The 22,671-nt window shown below is 43.5% G+C and overlaps 1 protein-coding gene across 2 annotated transcripts in view; it reads left to right on the forward strand.

Annotated features, from left to right (window-relative positions):
- The window catches only part of LOC148109218 (uncharacterized), a 33,886-nt gene extending 13,588 nt beyond the window's left edge, over positions 1-20,298 (forward strand). Inside the window, exons 2-3 of one of the 2 annotated variants that reach the window (XR_015726422.1) lie at positions 17,991-18,132; positions 19,334-20,298. Coding sequence is in view for 1 of the 2 variants with exons in the window: in XM_087866337.1 (XP_087722463.1) it covers positions 17,991-18,002 (12 nt within the window). In the remaining variant the exon portion in view is untranslated. Of the gene's footprint in view, positions 1-17,990; positions 18,256-19,333 lie in introns of those variants that run through there. The other variant, XM_087866337.1, reaches the window with a different exon arrangement.
- The last annotated feature ends 2,373 nt before the right edge of the window (positions 20,299-22,671 follow it).

Below are 22,671 nucleotides of genomic sequence, written 5' to 3' on the forward strand. Positions count from 1 at the left end.
TCTCGTAGCTTGAATTTCAGCTTCATTACCTAACATGGTGTTTCTGAACCTTTTTTCCCATTATTGCCCTCCTAAAGAGTCTTTTCAGACATTTTTAAATCGCTCTCCCACATGACATTTTAATACCACAGACAAATTGTTTTATCAGTTGATGTTCTGTGTTCATATCTGTACTTTACACATTAAAAAATTAAGTTGCTTTTCATCCCCTAAGAACCATTCTTACTCCTGTTGAGAATGCATGACCTGTCAGACCAGAGTAGTTTGATTTGGGACACAACAGAAGCAGATCACAGAACTAAATGCTAGATGAAATCAATTTGGGAAGAAAATCCAGGAAGATGGCAGACATAAGAGTACGTCTAGATTAAGCTTAGCATGGGTCAGGACAGACAGCAGGCCATAAAGTTTAGCCAAATAGGACATAGGTTGGAAAAGGCAGTTTTGGTGGAAAACAGGAGAACATGGTTCAAGGCAGGCAGAGGCAGGAGAATATTGGTCCACTGGGTCAGAGAATGCCTCATACAGAGAAATCCCAATATCCAGAAAAGCTCCATGGAAGGGAAGTTCCTCTCAGGTCTGTAGCCAGACTAGACATTTGCCTTTAATTCTAAAATGCCCTTAGACTGCCAAGCTGAATGTGCCCCATTGATGAAAATCTCTGATTATCATAGGGGAACGTGTCAAGTTGGTCCCTGCATTCCTTGAGAACCACCCACTTCTCCCAGTACTTTGATCCCTCTGTATCAGATGAAAGAACCAAGCCTTTCAACCTGACCTGGAACTGTGCTAAGGGGTTTATGTCCTCAGGCATTCATCAGGGTGATCGGATAAGTCTGATTTTCCTTTTCCTCAAGTCATTTATCTTCTGGAGATCCTTCCCCTCCTGACCTAAAATCAGGAGCAGGTCCAGGGCCCTGACTAAGCGCTCTCGAAGCTGTGCTTCCTAAAGCACTTAGGATCTCTTAAAGGTCAAGTCCAATAACCTTTCTCATTGATTTCCCAGGTCAGCATCTCAGTGGCATTTGGTACTGTTGCTCACACTCTCTTCTTTAATTAGAGGTCAGTCATTCTGACTCTGGTCTTCATCACACTCTGCTGCCTTGAGTCTTCTGAACATGCTTTACCAGTGTCTTCTCAGTCTTCTCCTCCCTCCTTCCCTCTACTCAAGAGCATCCTTTATCTTTGGTTCCTTTCTATTGCCTTCTATGCCCATCCCCTCCATGCTTCAATTTAAGTTAATAAACATTTGAGCCCTTGTTATGTGTCTAATACTCGTATAAACAGGATATGGTCCTTGCATACTCTTGTGGAGGAACAGACGTGTATATAACCAAGTGAAACACAATTTGAGATATGAAATAGAGATATTTACAAAATATTTAAGCAACCCAATTGAGGAGGTGATTAATTCTGTCTTGAAGAGATCGCAAAAGACATCACAGAGGATTTTTTTTTTTACTTTGTGCCTTGAAGAATGAATAAGGATTCATAAAACAGAATAGTTGAAAGAAGAGCATTACAGATGGTTGAGGATGGGAAAGGAATGGCATGATCAAGAGGGGTTAGGAAGTCCATGTGACTTGAAGGGAAGTAGGAGCACGTCATCACAATGCCTAGCACATTCACTTTTTAAAAATAAACATAGCTCGTATTTACTTTATGTCATGCACTGTGCTAGGAGCTAACGATACAAAGATAAATAAGCTTCTCCTTCAAGAGCTCAAAGTATAGGAGGGAGACAGACGTGTTCAAAAAATTAATATATGCAATACAAGCTAATCCATGCAGTGATGGTAACATGTATAGGACACAAAATAAACAGTGACTGGCTCTGAGTGGAAGGATTAGCAGAGGATTCTTCAGAAAAAAAAAGCATTATCTGAGCTGAGTTTTAAGGGATGAACTAAAGCTTCATGGTCTGGTAAGCAGAATAATGGCCCCCCAAAGACACCCACATCCTAAACCTATTAATATGTTACCTTACTTAGTGATAAGGACTTTGCAGATGTGATTAAATTCACGGAAGATGAGGGGCACCTGGGTGGCTCAGTCAGTCAAGCATCTGCCTTTGGCTCAGCACATGATCCTGGGGTCCCTGGATCCAGCCCTGTGTTGGGCTCCCTGCTCAGTGGGGAGTTTGCTTCTCCCTCACCCTCTGCCCCTTCCCCGCTCGTACTCTCTCTTTCATGCTCTCTCTCAAATAAATAAATACAATCTTAAAAAAATTTCAAGGAAGATGGAAAGATTACAGATTATCCAGGTGAACTCGAAGTAATTATAAGCATCTTTATATAAAAGGGAAACAACAGTGTCTGAGGCAGAGAAGATGTGACAACAGGAGCAGGGGTTGGAGTGACATGGCCATCAGCCAAAAAATAAGAGAAACCTCAAGAAGCTAGAGAAAGCAAAGAACAGATTCTTTCCTAGAACCTCCAGAAGGTATACAGCTCTGCCAACACCTTGGTTTTAGCCTCATAAGACTCATTTCAGACTTCTGATTTCCGAAAGAGTAAGATAATAGAATTGTGTCATTTTTAAGCCACTAAGTTTGTGATAATTTGTTACAACAGTAAAAGGAAACTGCCACAGATGGAGCAGCAGGCAGGGTGCAGGGGTGGAGAGCATTTCAGGCAAAAGGAATGGCATCAATGAATCATGGAACACATCAAAAACTAAGGATGTACTGTATGGTGACTAACATAACATAATAATAATAATAATACATACATACATACCAAAAAAAAGGAATGGCATAAACAAAGGCACAGAGGCACAAACTATCATGGCACACCCTTGGGGCAGGAGTTGCAAGTAGTTTAGTGTTGCTTAGGTTCAAGGAGCAGAAGAAAAGACTGGAATGTGACGCAAGTACTGGATGATATAGGGCCTTGTAAGGTGCTACCCTACCGTGGAGCTGAAGTGCTGCTTATGCTTAGAAGATAAATCAGGAGGCATTCCAGCGTATTAAACAAAAACATAAAAACACCAGATTTTCAATTTTGGAAGAAAGGGTGAATGGGGAAGAGCCTGGGACAGGGTGACTATTTAGGAAGCTGTTGCAAACATCTTGGGGAAAGTGCCCCAACTTGGACTAAAGCAGTGTGAATAGGAGAAGTCAGAATAAAGAGATATTTAAGACTCAGAGAGTGACAGAATACTGGTGACAAAGACAAAGGGAAGAGTCAAGGATAAACCTAGATTTTTGAGTTGCATCTTAGTGGATAGCTGGGCTGCCTACTGAGATGGGAAAAACTGGAGGATCCTCTCAATATTTCTTAGATTCATGTTTTCTTTATTCCTGTGTCCAGTAAGCTGATTAGCCCCATCAACCTATATTTAGACTGTCTTTAAGTTCTCCTAGCCACATTTTCTAATGCTAACCTTTCTCTTCCTTAATCCATTCTGTACGTTATAGTTAGAACAACTATTCATATTTAACAGACATTTATTTAATGCCAGGGCCTATTACAGACCTTGAGGATATTATAATGAACAAAGCAATTTAAAAAATAAACTAGCCTACATTCAGTCTAGGAGGTCTTTAGAAGGTAACTTCAGAGTTTTCTAGCACTAATTCACATCTTCTACAATGACTGCTAATTTCCCGACTTTATATCTAGATTTGTTGGTGTGTGCTCAGGCTGTCAACTAGCTTGTCCCAAGCTAAGTATAAGAAGTCTTACAAGCAGGTTGTGATCTAAAGCAGTGCTTCTCATACTATGTGTGGGTTGTTTCTTAAACATTTCCCAACTATTGTGGTCTGATACCTGGTCTTCCAGCACATGACTAGTGCACAGGTCATGCACACCCCATATGACTCCCTGTGTGAATTTCACAGCACCCAAACTCTTCTATACCCACTTGGTGACATGAGTCCACTGATGATGTGCTTATATGTCACAGCATTCTTTATTTCTTCTGAAAACATCTAAGCACTTTTTCGATTTCTGTACTCTCAATTTCAACACTACCCACAGACCACCCTTCAAGGCCCACATATACTAAATCCCTTAGTAAAACTGTTCTGAGGAATTTGGAACAAATTATATGGTGATTGCATTACTTACTAGCCCACTGAAACCTATATTGGCCTTGCTAGCTTACAGTTTTCCTAGAAATAGACCCTAGAGTATGTGGAGGTAGGTGAATGAAGAGCTCTTCCACTGCTGTTTGGCACATACTTATTTCCTCTTCTTTTTCATGTTTTCCTTTTACTTCTTTCATCAGCTACCTCCTTAATCTACCCCCAACTCATACATATGAAGAAGAAAATGTGAAAGCTCTTCAATTCTTTATCAAGTTCTTGGTGGAGATGGCTCAACCACTTCAATTTCATTAGCCCTAAGTAGGTGGAGCTATTTAGCATAAATCCTATGTTAAGTCAACTTCAGGCTTATGAACTAGATGAGACAAGGAAATAGAAGGAGCCCTTTGTCTCTGATTCACTGGCCCAATGCTGATGTGGCTTATGCTGGACTTCCTCCAACCACCACCAACTACATTTAACAGCCTTATATTACAGCTCTTCCAGGATTCTTTTTCAATCCTCATTCTCCTCATCCTTTCTGTGGTTGACACCACTAATTCTTTCTTCCCTGTGAATAATGTCTCTTTGCCTATGGCCTCCATGACTCCATGTTGGATTTGTTCCTACTTCTTGGTCTATTCCAGTTTAGTCCTTAAAATCTCCTTCTCCCTCTCCTCCTTTCCCAAAGGCCTCATCCTAGACCTCTTTTACTCACTCTCATGATCTCCAGATGATCTCATCCTCTCCTGTGGACTCAGTTATCAACTAGATATACTCATGACTTCCTGAGTATAAGACTCATAATTCCAACTGCTTTCTCAACATCTTCATGTAAGTATCTCACAAATGTCATGAACTCAACTTAATGTTATTTTACAAAACCTCTTCTTCCTGCATTCCATATCAGAACACTGCCATCCATTTAAACATTCAAGATAAGTGCTTGAAAGCATCCTTGACTCTCCCCTTTCCTTCATTCCTCATCTTCAACAAGTCACCACTCACTGTTCCAACACTGTTTGCTTGCCCAATCATTCTCTTTGTCTCCACCTTCACTGCCTTGTTTCAGGCTCTCTCACTTCTCACCAGGACCATTCTCAGTTCTCCAAACCCCCATATCAACAATGTCATACCTGGACTCAGAGATGTCAGGCCCACCCTTTCTAGAGCAACCTCTACTCAGTTGCTGCATTGCCCTTTCTCTTGACAGGCACATCCAGTCATTCATACGCTGAAATATTGACTTTCATGTCTCTTCCTTCTCTAGCTCCTTATAATCCAATAAAAATTCCTTTCTGTAATGGATTACCAGGACTTTCACACAGGGGCCCTGACTGACTTTTGTAGACTCTTCTAGCTTAACAATGAACAAATCACCACATATCAAATGTGCCACCTTTTCCACCATTTCTCAGGCCTCTGTACCTTTGTGCATTCTATTCTTGCCAGCAGGTATGAACCAACCCCTGCCCTCTGCCTTGATAGGGTACTGCTCATCTACGACTTGGCACCTATGCTTTCTCTCCTCCAAGCATGGGCTGGTGCACCTTCCATCACATTGCCATAGTACTTTGCAAGGTCCTCTGTGGGCAGTTCCCTCAAAGGAGTTTTTATAGCCAGATGCTGGACTATGTTCTAAAGGTACAAAGAAGATGGTCCTACTATCAAAGACAGCCAATTAGTAGAGAAAGACATAAGTGTAAATAGCAAATACATTATTGATTTTTAAGAAGTCAATGTTACAAATTGTACAGGTGCTGTAGAAGTATAGACAGCACACAGTGGACAATAAACAAAGGCAGAAATAGCCAATTCTAATTGTGAGATTGGAGATTGGAGGAGAGTAATGTAAGGAAATACGTCATAAAAGAGACAACCCTCCTGGAAGATGATGAGAGGAGGGCTTTGCAGGCAGAGGACAGCATGAGCAAAGACCTGGCAGGACAAAACAGCATGTGCTGTTTAGGGAGAAGCAATTGGTCCTCTATGGGTGATCTTGGGCATCAGTATAGATGCAGTTAGACAGGAGGTTGGAGAACAAGTAGGAGGATTTTCCATATAGGCAAAGAGGAGCTACTGCAGGGACAGACAAAATGTTTCAATTCATATCTTTAGAAAGATCATTCTACCAACAATTTAAAGAGTGCAGTATAATGTGCTTTTTTTTCTATTGGATTTGAGCTCCTTGATGTCAAGTATTATGTCTCTTTCATTTTTATCTTCCCAGTGCCAAACACACACAAGCAATGGGAGAGAGGCTACATGGTGTTGGTGCTGCAGTGTGGGTCTGAGAGTCAAGGGAACTGAGCTCTGGGTCAGGCTCAATGAGATATCAGCAACTGGAATCATTGCCAACTGTTCAGAGAGTGGTTTATATAACCTTTGGTTCAACTTGTGCTTCATGGTGCACTAAGCTCTTGACACTCACCTCTATAAACTGGAGACAGATTTGTTATTTGTATTGCCAAATATTGACTGCAAACTTTAAAAAAAGGAACCTCCCTTATAGCATTACAGAATATTAGAGCAAAAGAGAACTGAAAGATGATCTTGAGTAAGCCACCATATTATAGATGAGGAAATTGAAGCACAGAGTGACTTGCTGATGTCTCAAGACATGGTTGTTTGGATAGTAACTTTTTGAGAAATGAAATAAGTGTAGAGTTACTTCTGTGAGGACAAATGGTGGAGGACCATTCTCACATAAGCCGGGCCAGCATTGCCCTACCTTGTTCTTAACAGGTATCAGTTGCCAGTAATGAGAAGGCAACCTATACACCAATGAAGAAAAGATAAAATTTATTTGTGTGCACTAAAATCTTCTATGACAAATGGTATCTTTCATTTTTCTTCCTTTTTTCAAAAGATTTTTTAAAAAGGTTTTATGTATTTATCTGGCAGAGATAGAGAGGAAAAGAGCACAAGCAGAGGCAGCAGCAGAGGGAGCGGTGGAGGGAGAGGGAGAAGCAGGCTCTCCACTGAGCAGGGAGCCCAATGCGGGGCTTGATCCCAGGATCCCACAATTATGACCTGAGCCAAAGGCGGATGCTTAACCGACTGAGCCACGCAGGCGCCCCTCTTTCATTTTTCTCATCTGCCATTTTTCTCATCAGTACATAATTCCCTCTCATGCTATGAATTTGAGAACTTTCTGTTGTGTCATGGTGACCCAGCCAGAAGACTTTTTGATTCCTAAAGACTATTAATCTTATGTCCCCAAATATATTTTATATGCAGTTCAACAAATGAAAATTAGATGCTCTTAATGGGTTCGGGGTAAATGAGCCAATGAGAACAAGCCCCGTTTTAAATAACAGCTTCAGAGATGGACCAGTCAGGGATGGGCATGCTGAGGGGTGGAGAAAGGAGCATTTCAGGAGGCTGAGCCTAGAGGTGGAATTGCTACACTACACATCTTGTTTGTTTAGAGGAGATCCTGAGACCCCAATCCACCCTGTTAGCTTCTTCTCTTAAGAAAAAACCAAGCAACTAAACACAGAGTCCACGCTTAGCTAAGTCAAAGCCCATGGGGTTACTGGCATCACAGGCTTTTAAAATTCTTTGTAGCAATGAATGGCCTAAATTTTGAAGGGGGTATAGGATTGAGACTGAAATAATACAGACCACAGATCTAGAAACTTTTAAAAGCGACTCCTAAAATCTTCTGTCTCTTGGAATCCTTATTGTTGACATCAAAGCAGAGACTGAAATCTTTTCAGCTAGAACCCATACCTATAATCATATAGCCAAAATTAAAGCCAGTTTAATAGTGAACTTTCATTTAGGCCCCTCCTCTTCTTTAGTCTCCTACTCTTGTCCCCTTTTTCTATGGTATAACATTTTCTTCGATTAATATAATTTGAGTTCCAGTTATAGTAAAGATGCTGGGTGAGGTGCTATATAGAAATCAACTATACACATATACAGTATTCAGAGTTAGAGAGACTATTAACAGAAATCTTCTAATTGTGCCCAACAGTGTTGCTAGGGAAAAGGCAAAAAATTGAGTATTCAGCTCCATTCTATTAAATAATTAAAGGGCCTAGGACTGTTGATGACACCAGTTCTGTTTCATCAGTTACCTTCCAGTAACTGAAAGGAATACTCTTACCTGGGAAAAAGGGCTGATCTGGTGAGCCTACTTGCAGGCTGAGTGAAATGGGGTATGCACCCCAACTTGGGAAGTTTATCGCCAGCTTGCCCTTATGAGTTAAGGGCAAGTGTTGTGTCTTAAAGGGTTATGGGTGGGATCATCTCTCCAGACATCTGCACACTGACCTCTACTCTTGTAGTGATTCAAAATCCTTACATTCTACTGTGGTTTCCCCACTATGATTCATAGTTTGGCCTTATAGGAGAGATGGATCATTCCCTCTCCCCTCTTTGCTGCTTCTACTGATGATTTGAAATGCCCTTGTTTTAGGTGATTCTCAAAGGCAGCAATTTAGGCACACTGTTGCTTTTACGACTGGAAATCAAAAGCCCTCTCCTCCAACCAATGCCATAACTGTGTATCTAGAAATTATTTATAAGAAAACATAAAGTAGTTAATTTGCTTATCAAATATAAGTAAAGAGTGCCAAGCCAAGCATAGAAAATAAACACAAATAAAAGTATTGTATCAGCCAGGTCATGCTGTCCCCAACCTGACCCCTCTGCCCAAGCTGATGTCTGCCTCCTACAGATGCAGCCCTGCCCAATCCTTGTGCCAATGAGAGCCAGATGTTATTCCAGTTCTTGCTCCAAAAGAGAGGGGAGAAATCAAGAAATAGTTTATTCATACCTCAATTCCCAGCACCTAGTCCAATGCCTGGCATAGTGCCCAGCACATAAAAAACACTCAGTAAATACTGCTTGAATGAATAAATAGGCTGCCACTCCCATAAACAATATCCAGTGAGTTGGGATGGACCTATCCTCCTGAGGCTTCTTGGATTCATTAATCTTCAGTTTCCTTACCTGCCTCTCACCAAGTATGGCTGACCGTCTTGGCTGGCCCTTCTGATCCAGTCCTCTGACCCTGGTTCCCCTTCCAAAATCCCTGGGTGGATCACAGCATAGCCTGCAACACCAGCTGATGGGCCAGGGGTAGGGGGGTGGTGGAGGTGGCCAGACCTTCTTTACCCCTGTCCTACAGCTCCCTCTCCCTAAGCCAAGGTCTGTTTCAAGGGTCTCCTATATTGTCCAGGAACCTCCTGATTAACAACCCTGAGTCGTAACATTGAGTATCCCCTCTCCCCAAGGCTTTGCACTGCTTCCTGACTCATTCCTTGGACACAATTGCCACAGTCTTCTCCATGTCATGACTCAACTTTGACTCTTTTTGCCATAAGTCATCTTACTCTCATCTGTTTTGCAGTTAAAATTCAAATATGAAATCCACATTAAGATAATTTTGTCATGGATTTGCTCAAAGTTGCAAGGACTTGACTTAATCTGGTCTGTTTCTTTCTTGTTTTTCAACTAGCCAATCTTGTCTTTCTGAAAGAAATTGAAGTTACTTCCCTCTTAGAAGAATTTTCCTGTCCTCATCTGATTTTTATGGGCTCCTTCCAGCAGTGTATTAAACACTCTCTCCCATGCTTCTTACCAATCTGCACAGTTTCTTTCCTTTCCAACCCTTTGTTTTCCGATCCCTTTTCACCATATTGATTAAGGCTTTCGTTAACTCTTGACTAAGCTATAGGAGGACCTCCTATATGGTCTTCTTACTTATTATCCCAGTTTATAATAAGGCCCTTGACCTCACTATCTATGGGGTCTGAGCAAGTTGCTTTTGCTCTAATTTGTTCTTCATCTGTAAAACAGGCTTATTATAGTATATGCATTACAAGGTTATTATCAATATAAGCAAATATCCCAAGTTCTCTCAGGCTATAAATCCAGATGCTAATTAAAAATCTTAAAATGATTCTCATCCTCCCCCAAATATTTTCAGGAAACCCACATAATGGACCAAGTCAATGAATATTAAATGTTCTGTGCCAATCACTCATCTAGGCTCTGGGGGACACAGCAATAAACACATGGATACTACTTTCATGGAGTTTACATCCTAGATAGGAAAGGTGACAATTTGTTTTAAAAGAAGAAGAGGGAAGGGCACCTGGGTGGCTCAGATGGTTAAGCACCGATTCTTGATTTCAGCTCAGATCATGATTTCAGGGTCCTGAGATTGAAGCTGTTGTAGGGTTCTGTGCTTAGTGCAGAGTCTGCTTGAGATTCTTTCTCTCCCTCTGCCCCTTCCCCCTGCTCACTCTCCCTCTTTCAAAAAAAAAAAGAAGTAGAAGAAATAAGAAAAATTATGGTATGTGAAATGGTGATGAGTGCTGTGCAGAGAAGATTGGGGTGGGGCAGCGGGAGTAGAGGTGTTCAGTTTTATACAGAGTGGTCTCATTGAGAAGGTGTTGTTTGTGCAAAGACATGGAGTGAGTCATTAGTGCACAGAATTTACCTGTGTTCTTGAATCGATTATTGTCACAGTTAGCCGGACGCCATGATGCTGGCTCTGGCAGCACCACCATGAGCTAGAAGCCCACAGCAGTGCCTCATTCGAGCCTGCATTGTTCCTCTAGTCAATGATGCTTTGAAAAACAGGAAGTAAGAGGGTCCATTTTTGTCAGACTAATTAACATTCAAGGTAAAGTGTTACTGAGCTAACAGAGGTCACGTACTGTTACCTTACTAACAAAAACTTCTTCTGCCACCATGGTTGGCCCTGTGATGCTAGTTTTGTGGGAAATTTAGAGCTGGATAAGCCCTGTGGTGCCTGTCAACATCTTCTTTCCAAGTGAAAAAGGAAAAGCTCTCTTCCTGGAGATGCTACACTCAGTTACCCACCGGGTAATAGGCCCTAGGGCATTACGGAGCTTCACTAAATGACTCTTTCTATTACACAGAGGCCCTTCTTTGTTTTCTTCTGGGAAGACACATACAGGGAAGCTGAATTAGCCCCTACCCCATGACAGCCAGACTGGCCATGACCTTCCAGGACTCAGCCCAGCCTTACCATTGCAGACTCCCTGCCTCAACAGGCTGTGCTCTCCCCCCACTATACCTGCCAGTAATCTGCTTACCTCTGGAACTCCCCCCTGGACATGTCCATGCATGACTAAAGCCCTACCAAGGCTTTGAGTTTTCCCCTCAGCAAACTTCTCAGCCCTCTTGTAAATCAATGGATACCAGTCATTGCTTGAGGGGAAAGGATATTGTCTTACTCTGTATCACAGACATATTTGTCTTAATTCTGGCCCAGCTGGGACTTTGTATTACACAGTAAATAGAAACACTATTCATAAAGTGACTAGCAGAATTCCTCTATGTAGTAGGTGCTCAAAAATTAATAACTATCATAATTATGTAGGTAGTTAAATTATGGGGGATTATAAATTTAGTCTTTATGATTTTAATTTTTCAAAATGTTTTACAAAATTATGTATTATATAATCAGAAGCAAATTCTTAAAATAATAATAAAAAATCCCTCTTGACACCTATCTGTTTTCTTTCCCTCCCTTTCATCTAAACTTCTCAGAAGAAGAGTCGTATACTCACTATTTCCACTTCCTCAACTTGCTTCTGTCTGGTTTCTGCCCCAACCATTCCTCTAAAATTGCTCTCACTGAAGCCACCAACTATTTCATAATGTCATTCCCTCAGGAATATGTGGGTGGGCTGGGAAGGGAAGGCATCCTCAGGTAAATGACAATTTTGAGCACAGTGGATTTGGGTAGAAGAGGGGAGTGGCAAGGGAGCAAGAAGTGAGGCAATTTACATCCAAGCTAAAAGCATGATCCAGAACCAAAGTTGAATCCAAACACTCACCATATCCAAGAGTCAAGCAGTCTAGTTGGAAGCCAACTCACCTAAGTAGAAGAAAGAGTCCAGAAACAAGCCAACTCCAAACAGGTAATAAGCTGACAAACCAAGGTAGTTCCAGAAGGAAGAGTGCAAGGAGATGGCAGGCCCAGAACTCCAAACTCAGCAAGTCACCAGCTGCATTTAGCTGGGCTTTCCTGGGAGTGCCTGATGAAAAGTCCTAACTTACAAAGTCACTTTTCAAAAATGAGAGATGGGCTCCCAGGAGCACTCCTATACTGGATATGTCAACAAAGTGCCTGCCACACCCGACTTCCTCTTCAAGATGAAACTGCCCCATCCACAGCCCCCTGCTCTGAGAAGCAGAGCTAGGTTGTTCTTTACCAAGGGATGGCTCCTGATTGGACCAGGGATTGGCCCCTGACATTAGGGCTGCCCTCCAAAAATCAGAGCTCAAATGCAAAAGATGAATTGGGTGTATCAGATTCTCTTCTTCTAGGATTTGAATTGGGAAACATGGAAATAATAAGGTCAGTTAGCATGGACTCTGAAGTTGAAAGGATGTCATATAATGGAGTAAGGGCAATGGAGGGTCATGCAAACCAAATCTATGAGGAGGCAGAACAGTCTGATAAGAAAGCAGAATTTATGAATAAGCAGCAATCATGCAGTAGAAAAAATACATGAATAGTAAACAGAATTTGTTAGTTGGAATAGGATAGAAGGAAGCAAACCTGCAAAGAGTAGCTCAGAAATGGTGCACCAGTGTTACAAAGATCCTGTCATCTGGCTCAACTAAAAGCCACTTTTCTGCCACCTAGATTTACTAATGCTCCTGTGTTCTTCATCAGGCAACCCCAACTTCCTGGATTCCCTTGCTAAAGCTTGTTGGGCACCCACTATTAGCTAGGCATGGTTCTAGGTGTTTGGGATCCAACAGTGAACAAAACAGGAAAGTAGTTACAACAAACACCTTATTACTTCAGGTAGGGTCTCTCTTTCAAAGGACCAAATCCAAACAATTCCTCATGCCCTCACTTCTTCCCATGGTCAGTTGGTGACCTCAGTCATGGTGTCATAATGAGTCTACCCCCACTTGGGAATTCAATTCATGTTTATCCTCCCTTGTCATTGGGGTAGTGGCTAGAGAATTAGGAGAAGAGAAAAGAATTGAAGAAGCTGGGAGACTAGGCATGGGGGAAGTCAGCTGATGCTGGCATATGACAATGACAGCAGAGCGGCTGAATGCCCAGGCTTTCAGTTAACTGAGATTGGAAATTTGGCTCTACCACTTACTCATTTGGTAAGGCCAATTTTCTCAGCTGTAGATTGGAGGTAGAACATTATCCTCCTTATTGCGTTATTGTGAGGATTAAGTCAGAAAATATATGCAAAGCATTTAGCACAGTGCATGGCCCAGAGTAAGTGCTCAGTTAAGTGACAGCTGTTGTTCCTGGCATTCTTATTATTAGCAGTCCTCCAGGTTTCACATTCAGTAGATAGGATGAATATGCTAGGGGAAAGCTGGATGGCATCCTACAGGCAAACCTTCTCTTGAAGTCCGCTGCCAGCCAGAACTTCGTATGCTCGTTGAGGTTCCTTCGAGTTGGTTCACCCCTTCCCAGGTTCTCTCTAGTGTGAGGGAAAAGGGCACAAGAAGATGATAAGGATGAAAACTATTGTTGCACAGCAACACAGTCCTGGAAGGAGGGAAACAATAAATTCTGGAAGCAAAGTCTGCAGCAGTGACAATAACAGCTTTCTTTGGGAAGCGCAGCTTCTCTTCACTTGAGGTCCAGGTGTCATCATGGTAGCGTACCAAAACACACACCGGACAGGGCCACAGGTTGTGTTTTAGTAGCAGAACAGGTAGGTGGCAAAGCTAATGCTGCATCAGGCCTTCCTGTGGGATGTGCACCACCCTACTCTTATAGAGGCCTTACTAGTATCTTACACCTCTATAAGTTGCTTCCAAGAGGCCCTAGATGTGGATTAGGACCATATGTAGATGTCTGAAAGACAGTTTGGACTGAATGACTGAAATACTCAAGCTAGAATCTTCCAAGGTTGAGTCTCTCTGCTACTCCCTTATACCCAGGCTTACAACATAGACCATCTGCTCTGTGGTTCTGTTGCTGTATGTGTTGCTTGATGGAGCACCCAAGGCTCATAAGATAAGGCAGGCCACCCTGCATAGCATGAGCTAAGCTTCTAAGTTTGTACTAGCTGTTCCAGGATACTGTGGACTGAGTTCTATGCAGACTATCATGCCTCAGGCCCTCTAGGCCTTGGAGACATTGTAACAGCAAGCCATTCTCCTTCCCAAATGAGGATAACAGAGGACAGGCTAGGGCTCCTCCTCAGCAGGATGGCCCCCTCCATCATGTTGACAGCATTGGTCCCAACAGGGTAAGGTTGAACTAGAGTTAGCTGGCTAGAGTTGCCACACAGGTTAGGAGGACAGACTCTGGATCTGGATTGCCCACATTCAAATCTCGGCTTCTACTTCTGAGCCACTTTTTTACCTGTGTGACCTTAGAGGAATTACTCTATCCCTCTGTCTCAGTTTCCTCATCTCTAAAACAGCAAAAACAACAGCACATGCCTCATAGGGTTATTATAAGCATTAAATTTGTTAATATAATTAAAGTCCTTAGACAAATATCTGGCACATAGTAAGTGCCTGCTGGTGCTATAATGGAGCAGAGGTGAAGGGAGTCTTGGGTTGTCCAAAAAATAGTGCCAAGCTCAGCACATCAGGCCAACTTCCTTCTCTTTCTTTAGGAGGTCATTACTAGGTCAGTTGCACAGAAAAGGACAAAATGGTATCAAGAATGTTTTGGAATGTCTAGGTGTCCTCAAGTAACCAGAGGATCTCTTACTCTAGAATCATAGACACCTGGCTACACCAAACTGGAGTAGTCTGGAGACTGTTTTGGAGGTGCTGATGCTTTAGGTAACCCAGGATTCCTGGACTAGAGGATTATATGAGGCACAGCTGGGCAGGGTATATGTGGAGTTGTTTTGAGGATATGTTAGGACATTGTCCAGGAAGTGCAAAAACCTTCCCTAGAAAGTCATGCATGATACTGATCATTTGGTGCTGCCACAGGTCAAGGAGCATCATGATCTCCCCAAACTGTCTGGATACTTCTAGAAAGCCATCTTCCAAATGCAACTGATAAAAGGAAACAAGGTTATAGGCACTCAGAACAACTAATTTCATGGACCCCTAGAGCTGGCCCAGGACTGTGAGGGGACCAGACAGGTTCAGGACCCCGGGAGTCCTAGCAAAGATCTATTTCCTGTTTTTCTTTTTTCACAAAGTGCCCCAGTGCCCTCTTGGGAGGAGTAGAGGTCCATTGGATCCCAAGCCTATGACTTCCTATTGTGTTTCAGGTTATGGATATTATGATGCCCATACGGTTGCCAGGTAAAATACAGGACACCTAGTTAAATTTGAACTTCCAATAAACAGTGAATCATTTCTTAGTGTAAGTATGCACCAAATGTTGTGTGGCTATACTTATACTAAAAATGTATTTGTCGTTTATCTAAAGTTCAAATTTAACTGGGTATCCTGTATTTTTATTTAATAACTCTGATAACTCTTGCTGGGGGGGTGTGTGGTCAAGGGAGGGTGATGGACATGCGCAACCTCCAACTGACCACAAAGAGCAAGATGCTAGCTGGTGCCCTCACCTCAGAGCAGTTCATTCAGTTCAAGTCTCTGAGAGTGAGGCAGTTTTGGATACTTACCCACTCTAATGTTGTAGTTGGCTTACTCCATGGACATCAAGGGCAAGAGCCACTCTATGGACACCACTGGGACTTTCTCACAGCCACAGTTGGACAGTTGTCCAGCATCCTGCTTTCCAAGCAGAAAGGAGAAATCTCATTTCATAAGTGTCCTCTTGTGGCCACAAATAAATCTTATATCTTCATAAACAGCTGGGGCTGGATTAAAAAGTGTGACAACTGGGAGGCTCACCTGAAGACAGAAAGTCTCTTCTAGGAGGCAACCCTGTCAGGTCCCCTCCCTCTTCAGGAGCTTTGATCTTATTACTCAACAAACCTTGCTTTGCTGCCCACCAGAAAAAAATTAGAATAATAAGTCTGCTCTGACAACAGGCTTTGCAAGGTTTGGCAAGGTCTGACCAGCAACCTATGATCTCAAAACCAGCAGCCCCATTGTCAGTAATTTGCCACATCTACAGAGCAGATACAGTGGCCACCGTCTGAGACCACAAATCCTCATTTCCTCTCTGGAAGCCGAATTACAGAAAATTAGCAGGAGACACAGCCTTATGAATTGAGGGACAGTGTTCAACCTCACTTCATCAAGATGGGAGTAGATAGTAACCAAGAGTAGGGATGTGCTGTAAGGTTGGGTTTTCTAAGCTGAGAGAATCGTCCAGAACCTCAGACAAGTACACACAGGTACAGAGTGTAAAATTCAGGTCACTGAGACCCAGAAACAAAGAACTACCCAAACAGGTCAAAAAGTCAAGGCAGTCTCTGGCGGCGGAGTTCAAAAAGAGTGAGCCAGCAACAGGTTGGTGTTTCCAAAGTCAGCTTGTGACTGGCCAACAGTGGTTCATTTTTCATTCCTGGCATTCCAGGTAGGGAATACAGCTGGTAATAGACACTTCCGTGAGGTTAGATGTACTGTCAGGGACTAGGCCTAACTGTCAACATCAGTGGACCTTTCTCAGTCCAGCTCTTCAAGTATTCAGCTGTCCCTGACTGTTAGAAACTCTGTTTGGTGTCACTCTACACATTTGGCTTCTGAGGCTTTGTAATCTTCTGATCTCCTACCTGCTCCTTCTCTGCCTTCTTCAAGGGCTCTTCTTCTTTCTGATCCTTAAATATTCATATTTCTCAGGGTCCTGCCCTTGACCCCCTGCCCTTCTCTTCCCTTTCTTTCCATAGTGCCTGGATGCTCTCATTTGCCATCATTATTCCAGCTAAGCATAACTGGTTGAAATGTTGGTTGTGAACACAAAGCACCTGGGTGCTTTTTTCTTAGCTGTGAGACTTGAGTGAAGTTTTGTGGGGTTTTTTTTAAGCTTCTTTAGGTTTAATATCCTTACCTACATAAAGAGGATAAAAAACACCAACTAGCTCGTAGGACTGTAGAATTAAATAAGAAAATTTATGTAAATTGCTTTCCACAGTGCCTGACATAGTAAGTGTTCAATGAACATAATCATAATAGCTATTATTTAGTAATACTTATATAATGCTCAATCTTCGGTCTTTGTAGCTCAGTACTCTCTCAGGAGCCATTTCCATATATTCATTTGTCTGCTATAGATTTCTACATGGTTGTTCCAACGACACTTCATGTCCATTGGGTCAAAACAAAAACTGGGCTTTTCTCCTTCTAAACCTTCTCTCCAGGGTGCCTGGGTGGCTCTGTCGGCTAAGCATCTGCCTTCAGCTCAGGTCACGATCCCAGGATACTGGGGTTGAGCCCCACATCAGACTCCCTGATCAGCAAGGAGCCTGCTTCTCCCTCTAACTCTGCTGCTCCCCTGCTTGTGCTCTCTTGCTCTCTCTCTCTCTGTCAAATAAATAAAATCTTTTAAAAAAAATAAACCAGGTGATTGGTATTAAGGAGGGCACGTGTTGTGATGAGCACTGGGTGTTGTACGCAACTAATGAATCATTGAACACTACACCAAAAAGTAATGACGTACCATACATTGGCTAACGGGACATAATAATAAAATTGTTGAGAATATTTCCTGCCCCTGCCTATGGAGCCTATGGGAGGGAAATACATTTCTGCCTCTTTGATAATCTGGCTTGGCAGTTGACTTGCACTGACCAGTAGAATGTAAGAATATATGACACATGCTGGTTCTGAGTAGTTGTAAGCAATTGTGAGTGGAAGCTGTAAAAGTCATCACATGTTTCCACCATTGCTCTTTTCCCCCCTGCTGTGACACCACCATGTCCCAAATAGGGCCTGCTCCTTTTGCCTAAATCATGAATGAAAAAGATGAAACAGGGCAGCAGTCAATTTATGATGTATAGGAATGTGAACAAGAAATAAATCTTTTTTGTTGTTATGATATTAGGATCATTTGTTACTGCATCATAACCTAGCATAAACTAACTGATATAACCCCTTTCAGGATTATTCATAGAGTCTTTGAAGCAAATGTATGATGATACGGAAATCAGCGAGTCATAATGATGTGAGGCACAGTGTTCTCCAGCAAGGTAACAGAGCTAGATGTGTCGCCAAGCATCACAGATACCTCATTCGTGCATAAGGTACCGAGATTCTTCTTTTGGTCAAAGTTCTGATTGGTAAAGTAAATTGTTGCCATTTTGAAGATGTCAGTAGTGAAAGGAGTTTCCAGAAGAGGCCAAGAAAATTAGATCTAAAAAAAAAATTTTATTTTGATACTTACATAATGGGGGGGATGGGGGTCAAAGCAGGAGCTGACTGAACCGAGAGATATCAGGAATTAATAGAGTTGCATGCTGAAAGGAAATGGCATGGCTGTGAGCTTATTTATGACCTACTTCAACATATTGGAAGAAATGTCAGCAATTTGGAGGTCGGTGACATTGCTTGACAGAAAAACAGCTTCAATTTTCTAACTCTACCACAAGCCCCAAATCAGCCTGACCATTTCTAGCGCACATCTGCTTTGCCTGGCAACAAAAAGAGTAACAATAACAATAGGTAATAACCAATGATTGCATATACTGAACTGTGTTAACAGATTAATAGATGTTAAACAGGGCATTACTTTGCCATTCTATGTGACAAGTGTGTGTATTAACAGGGTCCTTCAAGACTACTTTAGTCAATAGTAAAGCAGTTTCTAAAGCTGAGCCTTTTAGAACAGATCATTCTTTGTTGTAGGGACCGCCCTGTGCCATGTAGGGTGTTCAGCCGCATCCCTCGCCTTACACATTCGATGCCAGTAGCACTGCCACACTTATGACAACCAAAAATGTCTCCCAACATTGCCAAGACATCCCTGAGGTGTCTTCCTGCCGTAAAGGGAGACTCTAGTGGTGGGAAGTTAGAAACCACGGCAGAGTAAACTGAAGAGATTTTTGAGTGGACAGGCCTTTTGATTTACCTAATTAGTTCAGGTGGTTGATTAGCACTATGTTTTGCTTATAAATCAAGCCAGTCCTGCCCTAATTCCTCACAATAGTACCTACTGTGGATGGTAAATACAATCGGCATAGTCGGTCTAACATGGAGATTAGGCACCTGGCTCTGGTGTCTTACAGCCTGGGTTGGAATCCTGGTTCTGCTGATTGTTTGCTGTGTGACCTGGGCTCGGTTTCTTTACTTCTCTGCCGTTGAGTCTTTATCTATAAAATGAAATAACATAGCATATATGAAATAACGTAGGGTCGTTGAGAATTCAGTAAGTCAATGCACATAAGGTGCTTAGAACTGAGCCTAGGGTATAGAAAGCAGTCAGCTGGTCTTTACTGTTATTCTCAGCTCTGCAACTTAGATGACGTTATCGCCACTTTATGCATATGGAAGCGAATATTCAGGGGAAAATCACAGTTCAAAATCACACAGCTCCGAGGCACATGGCTGGCAAGGAAGAGGAAACAAGATTCAAAAGTCCCAAGACCAAAGTGCTTCTCCCTACACCCCTGCCTGAGTGGAAGACAGATTAAAGCCAGGTTAAACCTGGAAGGAAGAGCTCTCTTTCAGGGATAAAACTCGGAACCTGTCTGCCTGGCTTGTTGTGTTTGCGAGGAGTAACAGAAAGCCCACTGAACAGGAGGTGGGAAAACGGCCTTTACCACTGACTAGCTGTGAGAACTTGGGCAAGTCTGTCGAACATCCTGAGGCTGTTGACTCATCTGCAAAATGGACACAAAAACACCTGCTCTGCGTTCTTCACGGGTGGTGGTCAGAGAGATGTGAGAAAACCTACGCAGCAGAGCATCGTAGAGCTAGACCGCGCTCCCCAACGTCAGCGGAGCCGCCGCTCTGGGCAGAGCTGTGCTGTGCGTCGGCACGTGTGAGACCTCGTCTGTCCGTGGCTGTGTCCAGCAGCTCAGCCAGCAGCTCTGTGGGAGCCACACGGCCCCGCAGGCCCCGTGCGGGGGGGCGCGCAGGAGGGCTTCTCCCGCCTGGTTCCGGGGCGGGCGGTCTGGGCGGTGACCCCAACCTGGATGCGGCAGCTGCTGCTTATCTGCCGGTAGTCAGCGACCCAGACAGATGAGGTGTCCGCAGCGACCTTCCTGCCTCCCTGAGTGTGGGAACTCGGGGCTTCCCAGGGCTGCGGGGTGGGAACGTAAGCAACACGGGCCTTGCTGACGCTGGGCCCCCGCGTCCTCCCTGGGCGCTGCCCTCACCCAGGAGGAGGCGCGGGAGGTCACCCAAACACCGCCCGGAGAGTGCCCACGGAGGACAGAAGCCGGGGCCCTGGGGTACCCGGCGGGCTCTACCTCCCAGCCTGATTAGGACACTTCCTGCCAAAAGTCCCACCACCGCCGCTTTTCACTGTCAGCACGGAGAGTCGGAAGTACATCCACCGGGTGGAAACCCTCCTTCCCTCCCTGTGGCCCTCGCGGGCTTATTCCTGGAGTCCCTATGTCTGTAAGTTCCTGAGAGCTTTGTAAAGGCGGCATGTGAGGCAGTTTGGGAGAAAGGGCTCCTTCTCAGCCCCCTTTCCTCCGTCTGCAGAAGGCTGGGCCCAGCCCTGGCCTCTCTAGCATGAACCCCTGCGATTGTTACTCTTCACATTGATTGGCTTCTCCATGCCTTTCGTGTGTGTTGGAGTCTTTCTTAATTCCTTCCACTTGTCTGCTCTGCATTTCCTGGCTCCTCCCAAGAACGCCGCTCAGAGTGATTCTGTGGCAAGATGGAGAAGCATTTTACGTTCACGTTCATGTCTTCTCGTTTTTTCTTAGTCTGCTGCTGCATCTTAATATTGGCCAGCACCTGCTCTGCATTTAACAGACGGGCCAGACCACAAAGATCCTGAGGATACATGCGCCACCATGAAAGACAAAGGGGATGACTTCTCTTTGCTTACATTCTGGATATTAGACAAGTATTCCTCAAAGAAGTCAGGGGGCTGTGGGCGCCTGTATCAGTAGGTACAAACCCAGACCAGGCTCAAGAAAGCCTCCTTGAAGCCATGTTTGGGTTGAGCCTGGACGCATGAGCATTGTTCAGGTGAAGGGTTGAGAAGAGGGGAAAGACAGCGGGAAGGAGGACGGCATATGTGAGGGCTCTGAGAGAACACAGCATCTGCGGAAGCAAAAATGAATCGTACAGCCGCTTGTGGTCTGTGACTTGGGCCTCCCCCCCCCCCTTACGCAGTGTTTTGTCCCTAAACACTTCTGCCTACTCACCAACCATAAAACCTGTCGTGTAAGCTCTTTGAGGCTCTGCTTTCTTCCTTCCATGATCGCAATCTCAACCGATAATTTCCTAAAATGGTCTTAGAGCGTGGAGATTTCGATTTTTAACTGAATTTGACCACTTGACTCTACCTACTTATCCTGAGCAAGTGACTTAGCTTCCCTGAGCTGTGGTTCCTCATTGGTAATATGGGCCAGTGATACTTAATCATGTCTGTAGTGATGCTAATCGTAACATTTAATAATGTTTTCTCTGTGCCAGCCCCCAGTACTAAGTGCTTTTTGCAGTCGGTTGCATTTAATCCTCACAAACACCATGAAGTAGGTAATATTTTTATTGCAAAGGATTCTTGGGAAGTCTGAGTGCGATCCCCATCATGAATGTGCTCTGTAACCATTAAGGGTTAATGTAAAAATGAAATAGTATCACCACGGTGTTCAATAAGTGCACATGTAATAAATAAATAAATACATTCATTTGTATCTGTCTCCTGAGCAAACCAAACAAATGCAGTGGCCAGAATGCAGTGGTGTCATCGCGAAACTGCTAAGTGCATGTAATGCCAAACCGCTGAAGGAAGACTTCCATAGAAGTGACCCTGACTCTCCCAAGTTTACAGTCTGACCACCACCACTGCCTGGTACGCATACACAGACCCCTGAGTGAAAGCTCAGGATCAGTTCATGAAGAGGCACTGACATTGTGTCGGACTTACCGCCCACCAAGAGTGAGGGTCTTTCAGGAGCCTGAATACACTGGGAGAAATTCATAAGCTTATTGCAGAATTCGGGGTTGGAGCTGAAGCCAATGAGTCTGAGTCTTGGTATTCTCCTTAGTACATGTGTCTCCACTTTCTATCACTTTATCACGGCATTTTCTCTACTCCAAACCTCAACTCTGGGAAATTATTTATTCCCGCTGTATGCACTGGCTTCAGAATGACGGATTCTTAAACTGTCAGTGTCCAAAACTGTGGATGTGTCTAACAAACGCACATGAATAGGTACTTGTGCACGCCTGTGTGTGTGTTTATGTGTGTGGGTGTTTGTGTACATGCTTATGAGTGTGTGAGAGTGGCTTCCTACACTTACACTCCCCCACTTGGCAAGAAGCGGCTCTGGCTCCCCTCAGTGCAGCCAGTGTGGGAGGGGACCTGACACCAAAACAAATGAGGTGAAAGAGGATAACTGTGGTTTGATGCTCTCAGATCAGATGAGAAGCAATGAATAAGAAAGTCAATGAGCTGAAAATGACTTGAATAGAGGCACCGCCTAGGGATTATGTCCCCTGTAAATGACTGTAATAAACAGTTGGTTAAACTTCATGAAAGTGCTTTGAGCTTTACTATCCACTTTCCCATTCCCAATAGAGGCAGCCTGTCTTGGAGGTTAAGAGCACAGTCTGGGTTCAATATCCAATTCTATCAGATTCTGCCACTCACTAGCTGAATG

This window comes from Ursus americanus, chromosome 12, assembly GCF_024610735.1.
Source record: "Ursus americanus isolate L20-20 chromosome 12, mUrsAme1.1.p, whole genome shotgun sequence".
In the NCBI taxonomy this organism is placed as follows: Eukaryota; Metazoa; Chordata; class Mammalia; order Carnivora; family Ursidae; genus Ursus; species Ursus americanus.